Source organism: Nematolebias whitei, chromosome 11, assembly GCF_014905685.2.
Source record: "Nematolebias whitei isolate Nwh7 chromosome 11, NemWhi1, whole genome shotgun sequence".
Classification (NCBI taxonomy): domain Eukaryota; kingdom Metazoa; phylum Chordata; class Actinopteri; order Cyprinodontiformes; family Rivulidae; genus Nematolebias; species Nematolebias whitei.
In genome coordinates this window covers 31,044,511-31,062,190 of record NC_056508.1, presented here as the reverse complement: position 1 = coordinate 31,062,190, position 17,680 = coordinate 31,044,511, and the positions used below count along the sequence as shown (strand labels likewise).

At 41.3% G+C, this 17,680-nt stretch overlaps 2 protein-coding genes across 2 annotated transcripts in view; one reads left to right on the top strand and one right to left on the bottom strand.

The window, feature by feature from the left end:
• The first annotated feature begins 5,859 nt into the window (after positions 1 to 5,859).
• On the top strand, positions 5,860 to 7,740 carry sp5l (Sp5 transcription factor-like). The gene is made up of 2 exons (XM_037684167.1): positions 5,860 to 5,957; positions 6,590 to 7,740. The coding sequence occupies exons 1-2, from the start codon at positions 5,904 to 5,906 to the stop codon at positions 7,634 to 7,636; spliced, it is 1,101 nt and encodes a 366-aa protein (XP_037540095.1). The 5' UTR covers positions 5,860 to 5,903; the 3' UTR covers positions 7,637 to 7,740.
• A 2,955-nt stretch (positions 7,741 to 10,695) lies between these two features.
• Positions 10,696 to 17,680, bottom strand: part of arhgef25a (Rho guanine nucleotide exchange factor (GEF) 25a) — a 45,713-nt gene continuing 38,728 nt past the window's right edge. Inside the window, exons 8-16 of the mRNA XM_037684875.1 lie at positions 15,622 to 15,711; positions 15,308 to 15,400; positions 14,863 to 14,913; positions 14,711 to 14,788; positions 14,434 to 14,625; positions 14,004 to 14,184; positions 13,123 to 13,352; positions 12,778 to 12,903; positions 10,696 to 11,038 (exon numbers count right to left, since the gene is read on the bottom strand). Of these exons, the coding sequence (XP_037540803.1) occupies positions 10,925 to 11,038; positions 12,778 to 12,903; positions 13,123 to 13,352; positions 14,004 to 14,184; positions 14,434 to 14,625; positions 14,711 to 14,788; positions 14,863 to 14,913; positions 15,308 to 15,400; positions 15,622 to 15,711 (1,155 nt within the window). The 3' untranslated portion in view covers positions 10,696 to 10,924. The remainder of the gene's footprint in view (positions 11,039 to 12,777; positions 12,904 to 13,122; positions 13,353 to 14,003; positions 14,185 to 14,433; positions 14,626 to 14,710; positions 14,789 to 14,862; positions 14,914 to 15,307; positions 15,401 to 15,621; positions 15,712 to 17,680) is intronic.

Sequence of the window (17,680 nt, the reverse complement as noted above, 5' to 3'; positions counted from 1 at the left end):
TATATATATATATATATATATATATATATATATATATATTCATAATATGGCTGTTCAGTACAGACATTTCGGATGGTTACAGTGAATTAAAAACAAAAATACCTTCAGTCACGAGTAATCACAGCTCCCGGAGTGTGAGCAGGTGAAGATGGAGAGAGGTGCAGGTATGGCAGGCAGTTCTATCAAGTATTAACCTTTATAAATAAAGTTTGAATGAAAGTAAACTGCACTTTAATTATTACTGTGGCAAGCCATTAGTAGATTTATTCAATATGTCTGAAGCATCATTTTCTCTCAGTAGAACTCAGCTCTAGCTGGGAGGTTTGAGTGTTTCATATTTTATTTATTTTGATTCACATGTTGTTCAGCTCTGTATTTTCTAATTCATGCTCAATAATCCTGGTAGAAAAACCCAACAAAGTTTAGTCAGGTCCTCTGAATAGTTTCTTTTTGTTGAAACGTTTCGTCTTTCATCCAAAAGACTTCATCAGGCCGAGGAGCCACAGCAAACTCAGTCTTATACTTCTCATTAGTGAATAATCCAGTGTGATGGTGCTCAGATGGTTTCTGTAGTCCACTCTCTCCCCCGCCGACTCATTTGTGGCAGTCATGGCCAAAGTGGTTCCAAATAACCTTTATATCCTTTGGCCATGACTGCCTCAAATGAGTCGGCGGGGGAGAGGGTGAACTACAACCGTCTGAGCACCATCAAACTGGTTGACCCACTATGTGAAGGTGCTATTTATAAGACTGAGTTTGTTGTGGCTCTTCAGACTGATGAAGTCTTTTGGATGAAAGACGAAACGTTTCAACAAAAAGAAACGTCCAGAGGACCTGACTAAACTTTGTTGTATCGGCTCTAAATTGTTTTTTTATTTTTATTTTGCATGAAGTTTTAGTCAAAGAATCTGAAGCAAACACTCCTAGGTTTTAGTTTAATCTCAATTTCTTAATTTTTAGTAATATTTTCAGAGACGTTAATGTTTTATTATATAGTGATTTTACCAGTGGACAAATCCTACGTGCTGATCATACCAAGTAATATACCATATTTTCCGCTGTACACGTTGCACCGCCCTATATATGTTTGATAAAGTGGAAAAATTCATAAATATGCTGCTTCGCCATATAAGTCGCATCTATTATGCGTCTCCGCTGACAACTTGGAAACGTGGGCCGGTGTTGTGCCACAAATCGATTGACTGCAAAATGGCGGCCGCGGGAGCGAGCATAGGAGGACTTTTAACAAGAATTCAACAAGATTAACACTTTAAAACAATTATTTGTTTGCTTGAAATAATATCAAAGGTGTGTCTCAGTCTAACTTTTCCTTAATAAATGCACTTTGACGGTCAAATCAGCTGTATTTTCAAAAGAATTTGCTGCCTCGGTGCTCTGGGAGCGCACACTGAGGGAGAAAATCAGGAAGAAGGAATGCTGCACATTTCTTCAAAATTTAACAAGATAAGCACCTAAAACAATTATTTGTTTACGCGACAGGTGTGACTCAGTTGAACTTTTACTTAATAAATGCACTTCAGTGGTCAAATCAGCTGCATTACACTGGGGCGGCGCAGCGAAATGAAGCTGATTTGACGGTTACACCAGGCGAGCTGGACAAAGGTGGCCTGTATGGCAAGCCAATTGTGTCATTAATAGCCACTTTTACCTATTAGATGACACAACGGCATGCCATACACCTCAAATGCCATCTAGCAGCTGAAAATGGTAGTGTTCAATATTTTCAGTTAGATTGAATGAAAACGCTCATATCTCAGCTAAAATTTGTTTTTAAATATGGGGGGAAAATCCATAAATATGTTGCTTCAGCGTATAAGTTACAGGGCATGCAAATTATGCAAAAAAAAAAAAAAAGTGACTTATAGGCCAAAAAATAGGGTAAGTGATTTGTTTTTCTTATTTCTCTTAGCTTCTGGGAAAGTTGTTTGTAAAAAAATAAAATAAATAAAATTGTTTTTTCTTTTCTCAGTGTATCATACCGTATTGTACGGTAGATTAAAGCACTCTTCAGTCAGGAGTCTTCACACTGTTCTACTGTAAAGTCCAGCTGTTGCTTTTCATTCCAAGGACACAAAGGATCAAGCGATAATTGTGCCATCTTGTCCAGTTTTGGCTTGTTGAATACTTAAAGAATGGAGCCCCACAGCGTAGCTGCAGGCCTTTACGTCTGTCTGCTTCAACCATTAGGACACATTTGTCACACGAGGGCCATTGAACGGTGCTGTAAAACCAGCTTTTTGACGTAGCCACCAGCACAAAGGCTGCTCTCCTCTGTGGCGGCCCTGTTTTCAAGTGCAGATGGTCAAGACAGCTGGGACAATTTAGTGATCTGAGGCTTTTAAATTACCCCCCCAGGGAGGATAAAATAAAACAGCTTGAGTACCTGCTGCATATTCTACATGTACACTGGGTTTAAAAGTAGGGTTCTGTCTGCAGCACAGACACCATTTGCCCTCCCTTTAAAGAATAAAGTCTTGACGCATGCTCAGTAATCTAACACGACTGAGTCAGGTCCTCTGGACAGGTTCTTCTGTGTTGAAATGTTTTAGACTAGAAAGTCTTTTGGAGAAAAGGTGAGACGTTTCAGCAAAGGACATGTCCAGAGGACCAGACTCACCCTAAAAAAGATGTTCAAAAAAGAATCACAAAAGGCCTGGAGGGTTTTATTCTTTTTTGGATGCTGTTATAATTAGTCATGGATGTATTCGCTGTCTAGAAATAGTTGCGTGAAAACATCTGCATCATCTTGTGGTTTCCGACCGTTTCGAATTTGCTGGTGGACCCAATCAGAGCGGCGCACGGGCCTTTGACTGGCTCTGATAAGCAGCGGTCTCACCAGCTGTTTAATGAACACAGGGACCTCTTTCTCTGGAAATGAGTTTTCCCTTGAATGCTGCCGAGGCCTTATCCAGGTCTATTTAAATGAGGTAACATGGGGAAGGTAAGCAACCACCACATGAGCATTGTTTTCACAGTTCAAAGTGAGGAGAGAGTACTTTGCACTTCAAAGACACTCATCTGGGAGGCAGTACAGTGGGGGTGGGGTGGCGTTGAAGAGGGGGGGTATAGCGGGGACAGGAAATAAGAAGCAGGGTAATTAACAACTTCTGCTCCGTAATAAAGCACAGACATGGTACACTTCTGCCTTCAACGTGCACTCCAGCCTTCTCTTCTGCTGTTTTCTTACATCTGGAATTAGACTGTTTAACACACACACACACACACACACACACCAACAGGAAGTAAAACATACATCGTGCAACATTCAATGCAACTGCACTCCTAACCTGGTGAAATACACCTACTTACTAAAAATCATTTGTGATTTGGCATTTAGTGCTAAGACGTTTTTATCAGGAGGATTTCTCAATGTTTTCAAATGTGCTTGAATAAGCAGCTTGCATTTATGATCGCTTTACTTGGAAAAACAAATGAATATATAGAGACACACAAAAAATCCTAGAGTTTTATTGTAAGGTCCTGAAAATAAGTTTACAAAGCAGCTAAAAATTGCATTTTACATATTCAGCATAAACCAAATGGGACTGTAATGTCTTATTAACCTAAATACCAGTACATTTATTTAAAAGCTGTTAATGTAAGCACACCATTAAGGAAAGAAACTTCACATTTATGTTCAAATTCTGCACCTTTAGGTGGCTTCTCCTCAGCTGGGGTGGGGAGGGAGGTGTTTGTTTAGGGATCCCAGCCTGGTCAAACAGAGGAGCAGATAAAGTGAGAAAGCAAGAATTTACATGAGAAGCAGGTTCCCGGCCTGGATTTAAACTCTTAACATTGTGATGGTGAGCGGAGTTACAGAATGAGATTAAGCCCCGATCTGCATTTAATGGAGCGCATCTGAGGCGGCCTTTACGTGAACCCTGAAATGTGAGAATGTCACACAGGGCAGCTTTTTCTTGACGTGTCGCCTACTGGTGAGAACTCGGGAGGCTTTGATTGAGTTTTATCAATTAGCTTTGTGAGGGGGGAAAATACTGCGACTTTCCTCAGAGTGTGTGAGCTGAAGTGTGTGACTGCAGGAGACACAGGAACAGTATCTGATTTAACTGAATATAATGAATTACCCGCATGTCTTTAATTAACTCATTCATTTATGATAATGTTGCAATTATCATATTTTGTTTTTGTTGTTTCTGCCTCATTTCATAATTAAAATGCATTTTTTTTTCAAGTTTTGAACTAAAATGATTTGTTCTGTGAAGTGACAGAGTTCTAGCTGTTATAAAAGACTCAGATGAGCTGAAGATGAGAGCTTTCACCACAGCAAAGTTTAGCTCAGTAACTTTTAAAATGACTGAGTTATGGCCATTCCCATGTTGACAAATGTTGATTAACTTTATCAGCCATCGTGTGAATGATGTTCAGCTACTACCACGCTAAAGTTTAGCTCAATATCTATCAAACTGGTGGAGTTATAACATTTTTTGTGTGTCTGATCAAAAGGCTTAACTGTGGAATCCATCTCGCTTCTTATATCAGCTCCCACGCAAATATTAGTGGGGCGACTATTTGCATCTTGGATGGAATAACTGTAAGTAATAATAAACAATAAATAAAACTGATTCAGCAAAAAACATTTTAAATTCCACTTAAAGTTGTTCAACTAACAGATAAACACAAAACAACGAACAACAAAGTAAGCTTACATTGTTTATTAGAGGATCAATTGTACCTACAGACAATAATTTCTTTCTGAGTGCTTGATTAAAATCTGGTTCATTAAATATTTTGCTAACAGACAGACATACAATGTACAGCAATGAAAAGGAAAATATGGTCACGTGGCTGATGAATATTAGTGTTTTCGTATATTAGTTGCCATCCATTCACCAGTAGCTGACATAAACAAAAACAACACATTTTAAAGTTACGTCGGGTCCAATGGACGGTTTCTTTTTGATGTTCATCCAGAAGACTTCATCAGTCCGAGGGGTTGCCACCATCAAGCTGAGCACCATCAGACTGCTTGATCCACTATGAGAAGGTGCTATTTATCAGACTGAGTTTGTTGTGGCTCGTCAAACTGAAGAAGTCCTTTGGATGAAAGACGAAACGTTTCAACAAAAAGAAACCTTCCAGAGGAGCTGAATTAACTTTTTTTGGATTTTTCTATTATTGAGCATGAATCAGGGTCTTTTTTTATGCATCTTCATTTGAATCCCCACAAAGGAACTGGATCAGCAAATCCTCCCAGAGTTAAGGATATTTTCACTTATGTGGCTTAAATAAAACATCTTAGATCTTTTACAGACTAAGCACTTTGTTGGGGAGCTAAATGTATTCCTCTGTGGGGTTGGGGGGAAAAAATGCTGAAATACAAGATGTAACGGTTTAAAATGTTATTTTTAATCACTTGTGATAATAGTTTTGTGGGTTTATTTTGAGACAAAGGGATGGAGATGCTCAGGGAAGTTAAAGCCTGCTGTGTGGTGCCTTTTCCAGAACAATCGGAGGAGGAGGAGTCAGTTCTCGGGGTCAGCATTTGGTTGAAATTGAGTGAAATTATGAGTAGCCCACCCCCTCACCTAACAAGCCCCCCCTCCCCTGCACTGCCACCTCCTGCATCACACCGGAGACCCCGTGGAGAGGAGCGTGTTTGTCCATAAAGAGGAGCTGCAGCTGCGGCGCCTCTCAGATGCTCGCGCGGATTAACGGCGCGCCTCCAACTTCACACGAACTTTGCTTCTGTTGTTTCTGCTCCGACTCGAGGTGTTTTTTTGTTTGTTTTTTGCCTGAGTCGGTGTAGGAGTCCTCCCAAGTTCCGAAAGTGAGCATCTTTTCCTGTTATTTTATCTTTTCTTCGTCCCAGCTGTAGTGGCAGTTTTGCGCTGCAGGTGCGTAAAAGCGGAGCGCGAGGACAGATGGCTGCGCTGACGATACAAAGGACTGACAACTTTTTACACACTTTTTTACAGGTTTGTTCTTGTGTTTCTTATTCTTTCTCCACCTCATGTTTTCTGATCAGTTATGTCTTGCTTTTTAGCAACTTTTTTTTCACAATTTCTGAAAGAGTTTTTTTTATTTTTTTTAATAGCGCATTCATAAAAGTTATTATAAAGGCTATTTTCAAAAATGTTAATGGTGAAAAAGAGTCAAAGTGTTGGATTTTATAGGTTAAAATTGTGATGAAGCCAACACTGTAATAATGCGTGTTGTGGGGATAAGACAATTGATTCATGTTGATTTTTTTGGTTTCAGTTTAAAAAGCTGGTTTTGTTCATTTTTTGATATTTTAAAGCAACAAAATACCACTAATAAAACCCTAACTTTAATTTAAAAAAAGAAATTGTAATTTTTTGCTGAATAGAAATTGACCTACTGTGATTTCCATACTGGACTTTCAGCTGTTTTGGTTATTTTGGGTGAATTACAAATCTTGTAAATCTATCTTTGATGAGAAAAAAAAGTTTTAAATGTTCCTGTACATTTAAACAGTCAGGTTTAATGTTACTCAGATTCTGAGCGGTCATTTGTTGAAGAAGTTCACAGACTTCAATTTATTCCAGTGGTTGTGGATGTATTCTGATCCGTGTTTGTGTACCATCAGGACCGGACGCCCAGCTCCTCTCCAGAGGGAGCACCTAACGCCCTCTCCATTCTGGCCACCACCTGCAGCCAGGCCTGGCAGGTGGGGGGCTCGATGGGCTCCGACGGCTCCCAGTTCCCGTATGAAGGTACAGTCAGCTCCACATCTGGGATGTTTCAGCTTTGGAGCAACGACATGTCGCCCAGCACAGCCCTCAGCACGCACCAGATGACCTTCACGGTGCCCAAGGTGCAGTTCCCTGGACACATGCAGTCTGGCCTGGGTCATCATCATCACCATCACCACCATCATCACCCCCATCATCATCACCACGAGCTGCCTCTTACCCCTCCAGCTGAACCGGCGTCCTCCTACTCCTTTGAACTGTCCCCTGTTAAAGTGTTGTCCTCCCAGCCGCAGGCCAACAGTCCTTATTATCCCCAACATAACGCCGTGGGACAGAACTTCCCCAGCTTCCTGCAGAACCCCTCAGCCAGGCACCACCTGTCGGGGGGCCACGTAGAGGATGGGCAGCAGTGGTGGAGCCTTCCACAAACCAATACCACTCCTGCCAGCCATCCCTTCTCCCTGAGCAGACAGCTGGTGTTGGGTCACCAGCCTCAGATCGCTGCTCTTCTGCAGGGAACCTCCAAGGGTCTGCTGGGCTCCACGCGCCGCTGCCGCCGCTGCAAATGCCCCAACTGCCAGGCCAACGGCGGGGGGCTGGAGTTTGGTAAAAAGAGACTGCACATCTGCCACATCCCGGAGTGCGGCAAAGTGTATAAGAAGACGTCTCACCTGAAGGCACATCTGCGCTGGCATGCTGGAGAGAGGCCCTTCATCTGTAACTGGCTGTTCTGCGGTAAGAGCTTCACCCGCTCCGATGAGCTTCAGCGGCACCTTCGCACCCACACCGGAGAGAAGCGCTTCGGTTGCCAGCAATGTGGCAAGAGATTCATGAGGAGCGACCACCTCTCCAAACATGTCAAAACTCACCAGACCAGGAAAGGCCGATCCGGGCAGCCTGGGCCGAGCCCAGACTCCATGCTCACCATTAAAAGAGAGTAAACTCAAAGGAGCAACATTTACCAGACTGGGATTCACACTCACCGCCATAGATTTGCACTACAGGGTATGCATTCAGCTCCCTGATCATTTTGTTTTCTTGTCAAAGCCCATAGTAGAACCATAAGAAAATATTTGGTGAGTAAAATAATTGTGTGCTGTTCGAAGCAACGCACCTTTAAATAAAACTTGAAGCCTTTTTCAGTAACGTTGTGAAGGTTTTGCTGCTTTCTGTGTATACTTTTCAAGATATTTTACCTGGAAAGAAAAACTGGTCGTCTGCCTTTCTCAGTGTAAAATTTATTTAAAAACTTGACTGACGTGAAAATCTATTTTTGTTAAACTTTATGATGTAGATATGTGACTTGTGCAAAAAACTTACGTTCACACCTTTAAATGTTGTCTGGACAATTACGTTGAAGATAAATGTTTGCCTTCAGCGCAGCTTGACAAAAACTGATTCACTTTGAAACAATTAAAAAAAAAAGAAAAGTGATTTGTCAGATTTAGGCTAAAAATCTATTTGATACACAGATTTTTTTTCCAGCTCCCACAATGCAAAGTGTTTATCCAACATTTAAATATTTAAAGTTGTTTGTGATTTATGTATAAATTGTTTGAACAATTCAATTTGGTTTTTGGCTGCATGTGAATTTTAATAAACATCGTCATGACAACAAGTTCCACTTATTTCTAACGTTTTCCTACGCCCTGACATCTGTTTGTGACATCAACTATCCCTCCAAAGGCAGTTTTACTAATGAAAGCCTTAAAAATCCAACATTTTATTTAAACGATTATAGCTCTCCAAATACAAACGCTGCTCATTGTGACGGTGGAGGAAGAAGCTCCTAAAGAAGAAACCAACATGGTGGGCTGTTCAAAGATGTTCACGCCTCAAAGTAAATAACTGGCCCCATTGACGGGGCTGTTTGTCTCGCCTGCTGCAATCAAGTTCACAGTCGTGTGGCTTTTAATGAGTGTTTTCTTTTTCTCCGTGCAGAAGGACTGAGTCAACAGATGCAAAAGAGGGTGATGGAGAAGAATTCCCTGTGAATGGGACCCCTGTTGCCGAGACCCCCTCAGTGGTGACAGGAACTCCCTTTGATTTTGCACCCTTGTGAAAGTTAATACCCCTCCCGCCCCAAACCCTTCATAAGTCACAGCCGTGTTACGACCAGCCCGGGTTTACAGCCCAGAATGAGGCTTTATTCTGAGGGGCAGCCAACCAGATGTCTGCTCATCCAGGAGTTTCTCCTCTTTGTTATTAATCCTGTTTGGACCTGCTCCTGTGGGAAGTCTTCATCTTTGTCCCACGGAGGAGCCTAAAAACAAAGTTGATTGTTCACATGTATTTTAGACTAAAAGTGTGATCTAAATGAGTTCACCAAAGCTACAAGAGAAAGTCCACTGAAGGAAATGTATACTTTAATCTTTGCAAATGCATATGAAAACATTTAGTGGTTGATATCCTGACGCATGCTCAATAATCCAGGTAGAAAAATCTAAAAAAGTTAAGTCTGGTCCTCTGGACATTCACTTTTTTAGATTAGTGGTTGATACACTTGTTAAAACTTTTATTTTCATTATCAGAAGAGGCCATAAACAAACACTGCACCGAGTTTCAAAAAGACACTTTTTATTTAATATAATACAGCTTGGATCAGTCAATTGTGGATCACACCAACCGTCTCCTGCTTTTGGTTCTCTGTAGATGTATTCCTGTGCGTTTCATGCAGAACTGCTTGATGAGTGAAAATTCAACTTAAATCACTCTGGAGTCTGTGACAGGAATAAAATGTTTTAAAGTTTTATCTAAAAAGAAATGTTTGGTTTGATTTGTTTTACTTTTGTTTAATTCTTTGGTCAAGTTACTGAGCAATTTAAATGTGAGCTCTGAAACGTGAGGCTTGTGAGTTTTTTCTTTTTGGTGCCGATGTGTTTGAGCTGGAGGTGAAAGTCTTTTGGCGACCTCTAGTGGCCACAAACTGGAACTGATCAGAAAAAGCTCCACCTCATCTAAACTGCTCCCATCACTCATCACTGGCTCTGAAACTCAAAATAAATGCAGATATGTTTGACTGGTTTATATGCGAAATGGCAGGTTGAATTATTTCATAAGAGCACAAAACGTTCGAGGGGTGTGCGCTGGTTGGTTTTGGCACCGATCAAGTAGAGGGCACATGCAGATGAAACTACCAACTGGAACTGAAATATTTATTTGCATACCTGGGTCCTTCTTCATCTGATAAAGCATGATTTGTTTTATATATGCACTGTACAGTATGTTGGAAGAAAACAAACAAATCTAATAGATTATAGCAGAGCCTTATATGGCAGCATTAAAACCATTCATAATCAATCAAATGTGATCATGTTACGGTCCCGAAGATGAAAAGCAACCAGCTTCTGCCTGTAAATAAGGATCTGTGTAGCTCGCAACACTTTGGGTCAGCGCAGCAGGCCCTTTGGATGCACTCGCAGCTCCTGAGGAGTTGCCTGAAGAGAAAAAAGCAATGTGAGGTGACGTCATACAGAGAACCTCCAGGGGCCTCCCTCATGCCTTCTTGTCCAGATGAAAGAGAGGTCAAACAGAATATCAGAGCACGCAGGGGGCGCTCAGCGCTGTGGCAACAAAGACGGTTCTCCACTTTTACATGAAATGTGAGTGAATGAAGTTCTTCTGATGCTCACAGCAAACGTTCTGCCTTTTCCATTCTTGTCGACGTAAAGGGCAGCCTTGGCTTGGATGGGACTGATTTTGTCTTGATAAAGGGGCTTTAGGATGAAATTTCAACAAAGAAATTTACTACAGGGTACAAAAAGAGCTGGCGCCACACGTCTTGCCCGCTCCCACGCACACGATTCCACGTATAATTTCATTCACTCAGGCACACGCGTAATCCAGTGACTGCCCCAATTAGGAATGAAATCATGACACAAACTCCTCTGTTCTTTTCAAAAGAGAGAGTACAAACTCTCAGAAAAGGTAAAAAGCAAAAGTTGTCGTAACACAAAGTGTTTTCTAACTCTGAGCCCAGGAACAGGTGCTGCTCATGTTGGCTGAAGGTGATCAAGGCCACTTCACCTCCCTTTAAAAGCTCTCTGACGAAGGAGTCCAGCAGGTTTTATATCTTCAGTCCACAGCTCCTCCATCCATCAACTGCCTTCATAATCCTGCAGAGATCACGACTGAACCACTGGATCCAGTCTGGCAAACACAAACAGTGGACAAGAAGTCTTCACAGCTGTTGGCTGCTGTCCTCCAGGTCCAGGAAACATTTATAGGGTTCAAAGGTCATCTTCAGCCAGCTGGGCAAGGTTGCTGGGACGTCGTCCTGACAGGGGAACCTGGTTTCCAGAATCAGAAGCCGAACCTCTGCGGAACCCCTCTCCTGCCCTCTGCTGGGAAGACACACAACATTCATCAAGTCATAAAAGAAAAACATTTTCCCTTAGTGTGCTCTTATTGTGAAAATATGTTGATTTCCCTTTGATATGAACTTATTCGTTTTACTTCCTGTTTATGCATTTTAAGGTATCTGGATACCTGTTAAATTTAGAAATATGGATCATTCTACACGTTTATAAAACTTTTAATGGTCCCAGCACTAATTACTTGTCAGGTTGTTCCTACCCACATTTATCCCTAAAACATTTGGCAAAACCTCCATGTATCATACTGGTCCTCACCTCTGGAATAACTGGAAGAGCTGATAGGCTCTATTCTTACATTTACCTGAGTTTTTAACTTTTAATCGGGTTTTATTTTTATTTTTTTGTCTCTGTAAAGCGCTTTGCATTGTTGTGTTGCATGAGAAGTGCCGTATAAATAAAGTTTTGATTGACTGATTGATTTCACTGTTTAAACTGTCCATGTGAGAGTTTTAACTAAAAACATCCAATTCCTACGATCCGTGTACAACATGCATCTCCCTTTGGGAAGTTTGATAGGCATCTCTCTCTGACTTTCCTGTCTGGAAAGACTATTTCCTGTTTGTTGTGTTTGAATGCACAGACAGAGGTGGAGAACATCTGCCGTTCTGTTTACAGAGTCCTTCTGAGGCCAAGGGTCCGGTGATGACAAAGAAACATGTTGATGATGATAAAGTCAAATTACAGGACTGCTGCTGATTTGTATTTATTCAAAATGTTGTGTTTTTTCAAGTGATTATGTAACTTTATCCACACCCTTCATTTAGATATTTTATCAATTCCTTTTATATCCACTAGAGGCCGATATAACACATCTTATTACTCAAGAAGTATAAATGAATCAAATTTACTAAAAAGTTTTACATCTGTTACAGAGCAAAGATCTGCAAATTAGAATAATTTATCAGCTTTTTTTTTGAGGATTTGTATAATGTTTCAAATTGCTTATTACTTGTAGCCTAGTTTGTGATTTGACACAACTTATGAGCTCAGTGTTCAGCTTTGTGCAAAGTTTAAACGACAAGGAGTGTTACATCTACACTTCCCTGTAGGTATTAATCAACTGGAATGACCAAAAAGAAGTAAATAAATATATTTCAGTCACAAATGGCTGATACCCTCATCCAATACGGTGTTTTGTGCCAAGCTTAACGACTGGACTGTCAACCTTTTAGGCTTCTTGCACAAACACACATTCACGTGCACTCATATTGTGCACTCTTTGTGTGTACACTGGATTCTACTACAGAGTTGTAGTACTGAGAGGAGCAAGAATATGCAGAGATGGAAGACAAAGATCAGCAGCAGCCTGTTTCTGCTCCTTCAACTTCAAGCACATGCAGAACAAGTACGAGTCATCTGAACTTTTTTTTTTTTTTTATACAAACAAACAAATAAACAAACAATATGTTTTGAGAGAGAAAGGAGCTAAACAAGAGGTGACACTGAGAGAGCTTTTCCAAAAATGGTGACGACTCCAGGAGTCACGGGAACTAGAAACTAACGCCATGGATTTCTGCTAGTCTGGCAACATTTATTTCATTTAGAGAGGAATATGATTGTTACATTGCATAGATATGGCAGCTGTGAATAAGCTACATCACTGTATGAGCATGGAGGAAAGGTTGGAGTTGGTGGTTTGTTAGAATCCAAAACGTACCATTCTCTTGCATTTGTGAGTGCACTGCAGCTTTAATGCAGGTGGATACCTGTGTGGTTGGGTTGTACAGCCCGTTTGACACAGCTTGACAGTTTGGCTGCTCAGTGAAGCCCAGGTGGACGTGCGAGGGGGAGACAGTGTGCGAGTCAGCAGGGCATGGCTGGACCACCGCGGCCTGCAGGAGCAGGTGAGAACAAGTGAGCATCTCAGAACCAGAATGCATGCACAAAACACAGGTTGCTGATTTTTTTTTTTCCCACATTCTTGCTCAACAGCCACAAGAGCTTGAAAAAGCAAAAGGAAATAACATAAATAAATAAAATAAAGCAGTAACAGCAAAATCCTGTGCTCGAGTGGGCAGGACAGTGTGTTGCATACAGCTGAAGACACCTACATCCCTCAGAGAGAACATCTCGCTGGGTCCTTGGTTCTGGTTTTGGCTGGGCAGGTAGAGTGCAGGCAGGGAGGTGTTGTGAGAGTGGAGGGAGGGCAGCTTGTGACGGTCTATGGAGGCTGATGAGTGGGGCCGCAGGGCGCTCGCAGCAGACAGAGGGGGCCTCATGATGCGGCCCAGGCTGTTGGACTTGCTCTCTCGCCGCTGATACTCAATAGGTGACTGTAAGGCTGAAAAATATAAGAAGGGGAAAGTTGTTTTAAATTCCTACACTTAAATCTGAAAGTTTTACTGAGCACTATGTTTGTAGTTTTATTTATTTTGTGCAAGTAAATAAGTACTTAGTAAATCTAGGTGTGCCAAAATGACTGGTTTAAAAAAGAGCAGCATTATAATGTCATGCTGTGGTTTCATTTATTATTTATAAGCATAAAGTTCAAAATCAACATGGATTAAAAAAATATCTCTGCACACTTGATGCATTTTAGTTTTTGTACTATTTTACAAAAGTTTTTTTTATTTTTATTATTATTACTTTAGTCCGTTTTAAATCACATATAATTACATATCACTTTTTTTCAGGAGGGAAGTTCTGTTTCCACTCAAAGTTCAACAGCAATAAGTTTAACATAAACCACATAATGTAGATTTTTTATTTAAAATTCTGAGGATTATGACATAGCTTCCTCAGCTGTAAAGATTTCCATATGAAGACAACACAACCAAAACAAGAAATAAAAAAACGAGAATTTCTGATACAACAGGAAACAAAACTTACAACAAAGTCAGTGATCGGTAAATAGGCTGACAGGATTTAAACAATTAAATAACAATAAAATTTTAAAAGTATCAGTAATCTCCCGAGCTTAGCTTTGCCGTACCATTAAGGAAGTTGCGTTGACTTTCCAGAATCTGAACTACATCGTTGACCCATGCCCTGCAGATCTCTGGAGACGAGGCCTGCAGCTGGAAGCGCACCACGCTCCCATCCGGGTTCCGTGAGGTCAGCACAAAGCGCGTATCGTCTCCGTCCACGCAGGGCTCCACCCCCAGGCAGCTCACCTGAAACACAGCACATCTGGCTGACACCTGGAGGAGTTTATCCTGCTGGGTTCCTCATTAAACTAAGCATGTGGGTCTCTAAAGCATCCCCGTGGAGGAGTTACGTAACGTGTTAATTCTGGTGTTAATTAGTTTGGTGTGAAAATGTTGTGTAACTCAAAACTTGGCGCCAAGTTGCATTCTCTCGTTTCTTGGTGTTTTATTTTTCTTGCACATCCCGCGTGGCTTCACGGAGGCTGGGAGACGCACCTTGATGCTGTTTTTAAAGATGTATCCAGGGAGCGAGAAGCCTTTCTTCCTGTCAATCGGTTCGCTGAAGATGACCAGCTGCTCAAACAGGAAGACTCGCCTCTCCTTGGCTCGAGACAGGAAGCCACTGTCCTGCTCCGTGACGGTGAAGGTGTCCTGTTGGAGCAGTTTGCCCTGGGCTGTGATCTTCCCCTGCGCACAAACACAACCAACACATGGAGGTGGCTGGAGTGCAGCTGTCTTGGACAGTCAGAGGGACTATGTGAAGATGGCGTACCTCAAAGCCTTGTAATCGGCCAACATTCATCATGTCGTTGCAACGTTTTGGCACAAAGCACATCACATCAACTGCTTTCTGTAAAAAAAAAAAGCATCATCAGTCAAACGTATAAATGTTTAAACCTTCAATTTATTCACTCGGACGCTCACCTCCAGCTCCTCTGTGTCCATCCCTGCTTTGGTGTAATATTTTAAAAAGTCCTGTTGAAACAAACATCGTGGTCACCAGAGCATTCCAGATTTATTGCCAAGAGTGTGCTGTGGACATCTGGTGGTGTATTTATGGGTGCCGAACCTCCTTATTCATTAGTGCTAAAGGGCAACGTTTTAAATCTGTGCAAAGTTTTATCCCAGAGACTTAATTTAATGTTCCCCTTCAAAAGACGTTTACATAATGTTGTTTAAATTCTCTCGTAGGGAAGGTCTCATTCTGAAATCTCCCTCTGTAAATGGAAAAGCAGCCCGAGCAGACGATGTCCTCGCTGTGCGTCTGGTTTAAACATCTGTTTACACAAACTGCTGTGTTTACAGCTCCATGCCAGCCACTCCCGGGTGCATGTGTGGTCAGAAGCGCAGCAGCATCCCGTGTTTGCACCTTGAGCAGAAGCTGGTACTTCATGATCCTCTGGACAGGTTTGATGAGCAGGTCGTTGAGCTGCAGCCGGTGGCCCAGCTGCTGCCGGAGCTCCTGACGGCACAGAGAGGACACGTCGGTCAGCGTAACAGCCACAATGCACAACACAGCATCTGATATATACGTAACCTCTAAGAGGATAAACGTGGACACAAAGAGACATGCTTTTTTTGTAAATGTCACCTTAAGAATGCAGAAAACTTCTGGTAAAACGAAAATTTCACAGTAAAACAGATATTCTAGTTATAAGAGTGAGAAATGAAACCGTCTCTCACCTCAAAGTAAGTCTCTATGTACTCTGAGACGATGTGTTCTGACTTGGGCTTGTTTTGACAGTACACGACATACATGTGGAGACGCCTCTCCTGCAGCACAAGACCAACAAACATCGCTTTACAAAATCTCTTCTTACAGCTTTTTTAAAACATTTTTGTAATGGTAAATGGACTGTACTTATATAGAGCTTTTCTATCTTATCAAGATACTCACAGCACTTTACAACACAATCTGTGCCCTCTTATCCATTCATACAGCACTCTACTAGATCTCTACAAAGAATAATCATGGCTTTATCACATTCATACACTGATGGGACACACATCAGAAGCAATGAGGGGTTCAGTGTCTTGCCCAGGGACACTTAGGCATGTGACTGTTGGTGGAATTGAACCCCCAACTCTTTCATTGGAGGACGACTGCTCTAACCACTCAGCCACAGCCGCCCCTCTAAACAATACTAACACACCAAATTTTAGCTCCACATCTGTAAAAATGACTGCTTTAGCCATTTTTGTGTTGCAATGGTTGATCTAGTGGCTGCATTCTTCAATAAATTTGCCTCCAAAACTCAATCAGTAGATCCAGTTACTTCTGAGAGTTTTAATAGAGCCTCTCCAGTGGTTTATGAGATATTTTGCTAACAGACAGACAGTCGAACACACACAGAAAATTGCAAGACTGCATTTTTTGGGGGCTGCAACAACAGTTCTAAAAATACTTTATTTATGTTTAATGCATTATTTAAATCTTGGTTGGTTGTGTAAAATATGATGTTGTTTTTGTGTTGTGTTTTCAGAAATGTTCTATCCTGTGTCTTGTATTTTCAAAAGCGTTCTTTTGTGTTTTAGAAACGTTGCGTTATTCTTGTGTTCTGAATGTTTTTATCGTGTTTGTTGTAAAACTCTTTTCCGTGATCTTGCGGTACTTGTTGAAATCAGATTTTTTTAAAAATATGTTCATTTGTGAAATGCTCTGCTGCCTAGGCGTGTAGTTACGATGAATAAAATTGTCATTTTATTCTCAGGGCATCGTTTTGTTGCAATTTGTTCGTCAGGTCCACCACAGACGCATTTATTAAAAATGAGCCTCACAGCGAAAAAAAAAAACCTTCTTTGATATACGTGGAAAAAACTGAAAGTGAGGGAAGGAATCAGCTACGAATGTGTGTGTGTGTGTGTGTGTGTGTGTGTGTGTGTGTGTTAGCTGTTGGGGATGAAAGGAAGCAGAACAACAATGATTTGTCTCAGCTCCTTTGAAGCTGACTCTGTCTGGTAGCACCTACTCTTTTGTAACTAATTGGCATGGGAGTGCAGATGTGGCGGTCCTGAGACAACTAATGGCTCTACATGAAAATGAGCAGCAGGTTTATGTATAATTTACCAGGTCACTCTCGGTGTAACCAGAGCCGTCACAGCGTGTCGATGTCACACTGCACCTAGCAACAGGCTGCAGGGCGACTCTGGACTTTAAACACTGCTGTTGCACGAGGGAGTGCGCTACATGTGTGTGACTACTGTAGAGTTGTGTACTCACACATGTTTACATGCTGCATGTGGGTAAACAAGCACACATGTTGCACACTGGTGACACAGAACTTGTTGAAAGTGGATTCTGTTTCTCATTAGAGCCAAATCTGTTTGTTTGCACTGTTTGTAGGCTAAAGTCAATTAGCTTTGGTGGCTAGCTTGAATATCGGTAGGATCCAAAAGTGAATCAGTTGTAGATGTACAATCTGTGATTACTTTCTGGATGTTTCAGTGCAAATGGCACAGACATATGAACACACACAAACACATTATTGCTCTGTCTTCACTTTCGACATCAATAATATGAATATATATATATATTTTTTGCTTTATTTATCTTTAAACAAGAAACTGTAGCCAAACTATTCAAATTAGCTACTGTGGTCTGCATGTGTCACCATTTAACAATAGATTTAAAACTATTTTTACTTTTTGTATGAGTTCTGTGTGGCCAAGTTCAAAAATAGTACATCTGGATCTTTTGTGTATTCTTCATACTGTATATGTGTGTGTGTGTGTGTATATGTGT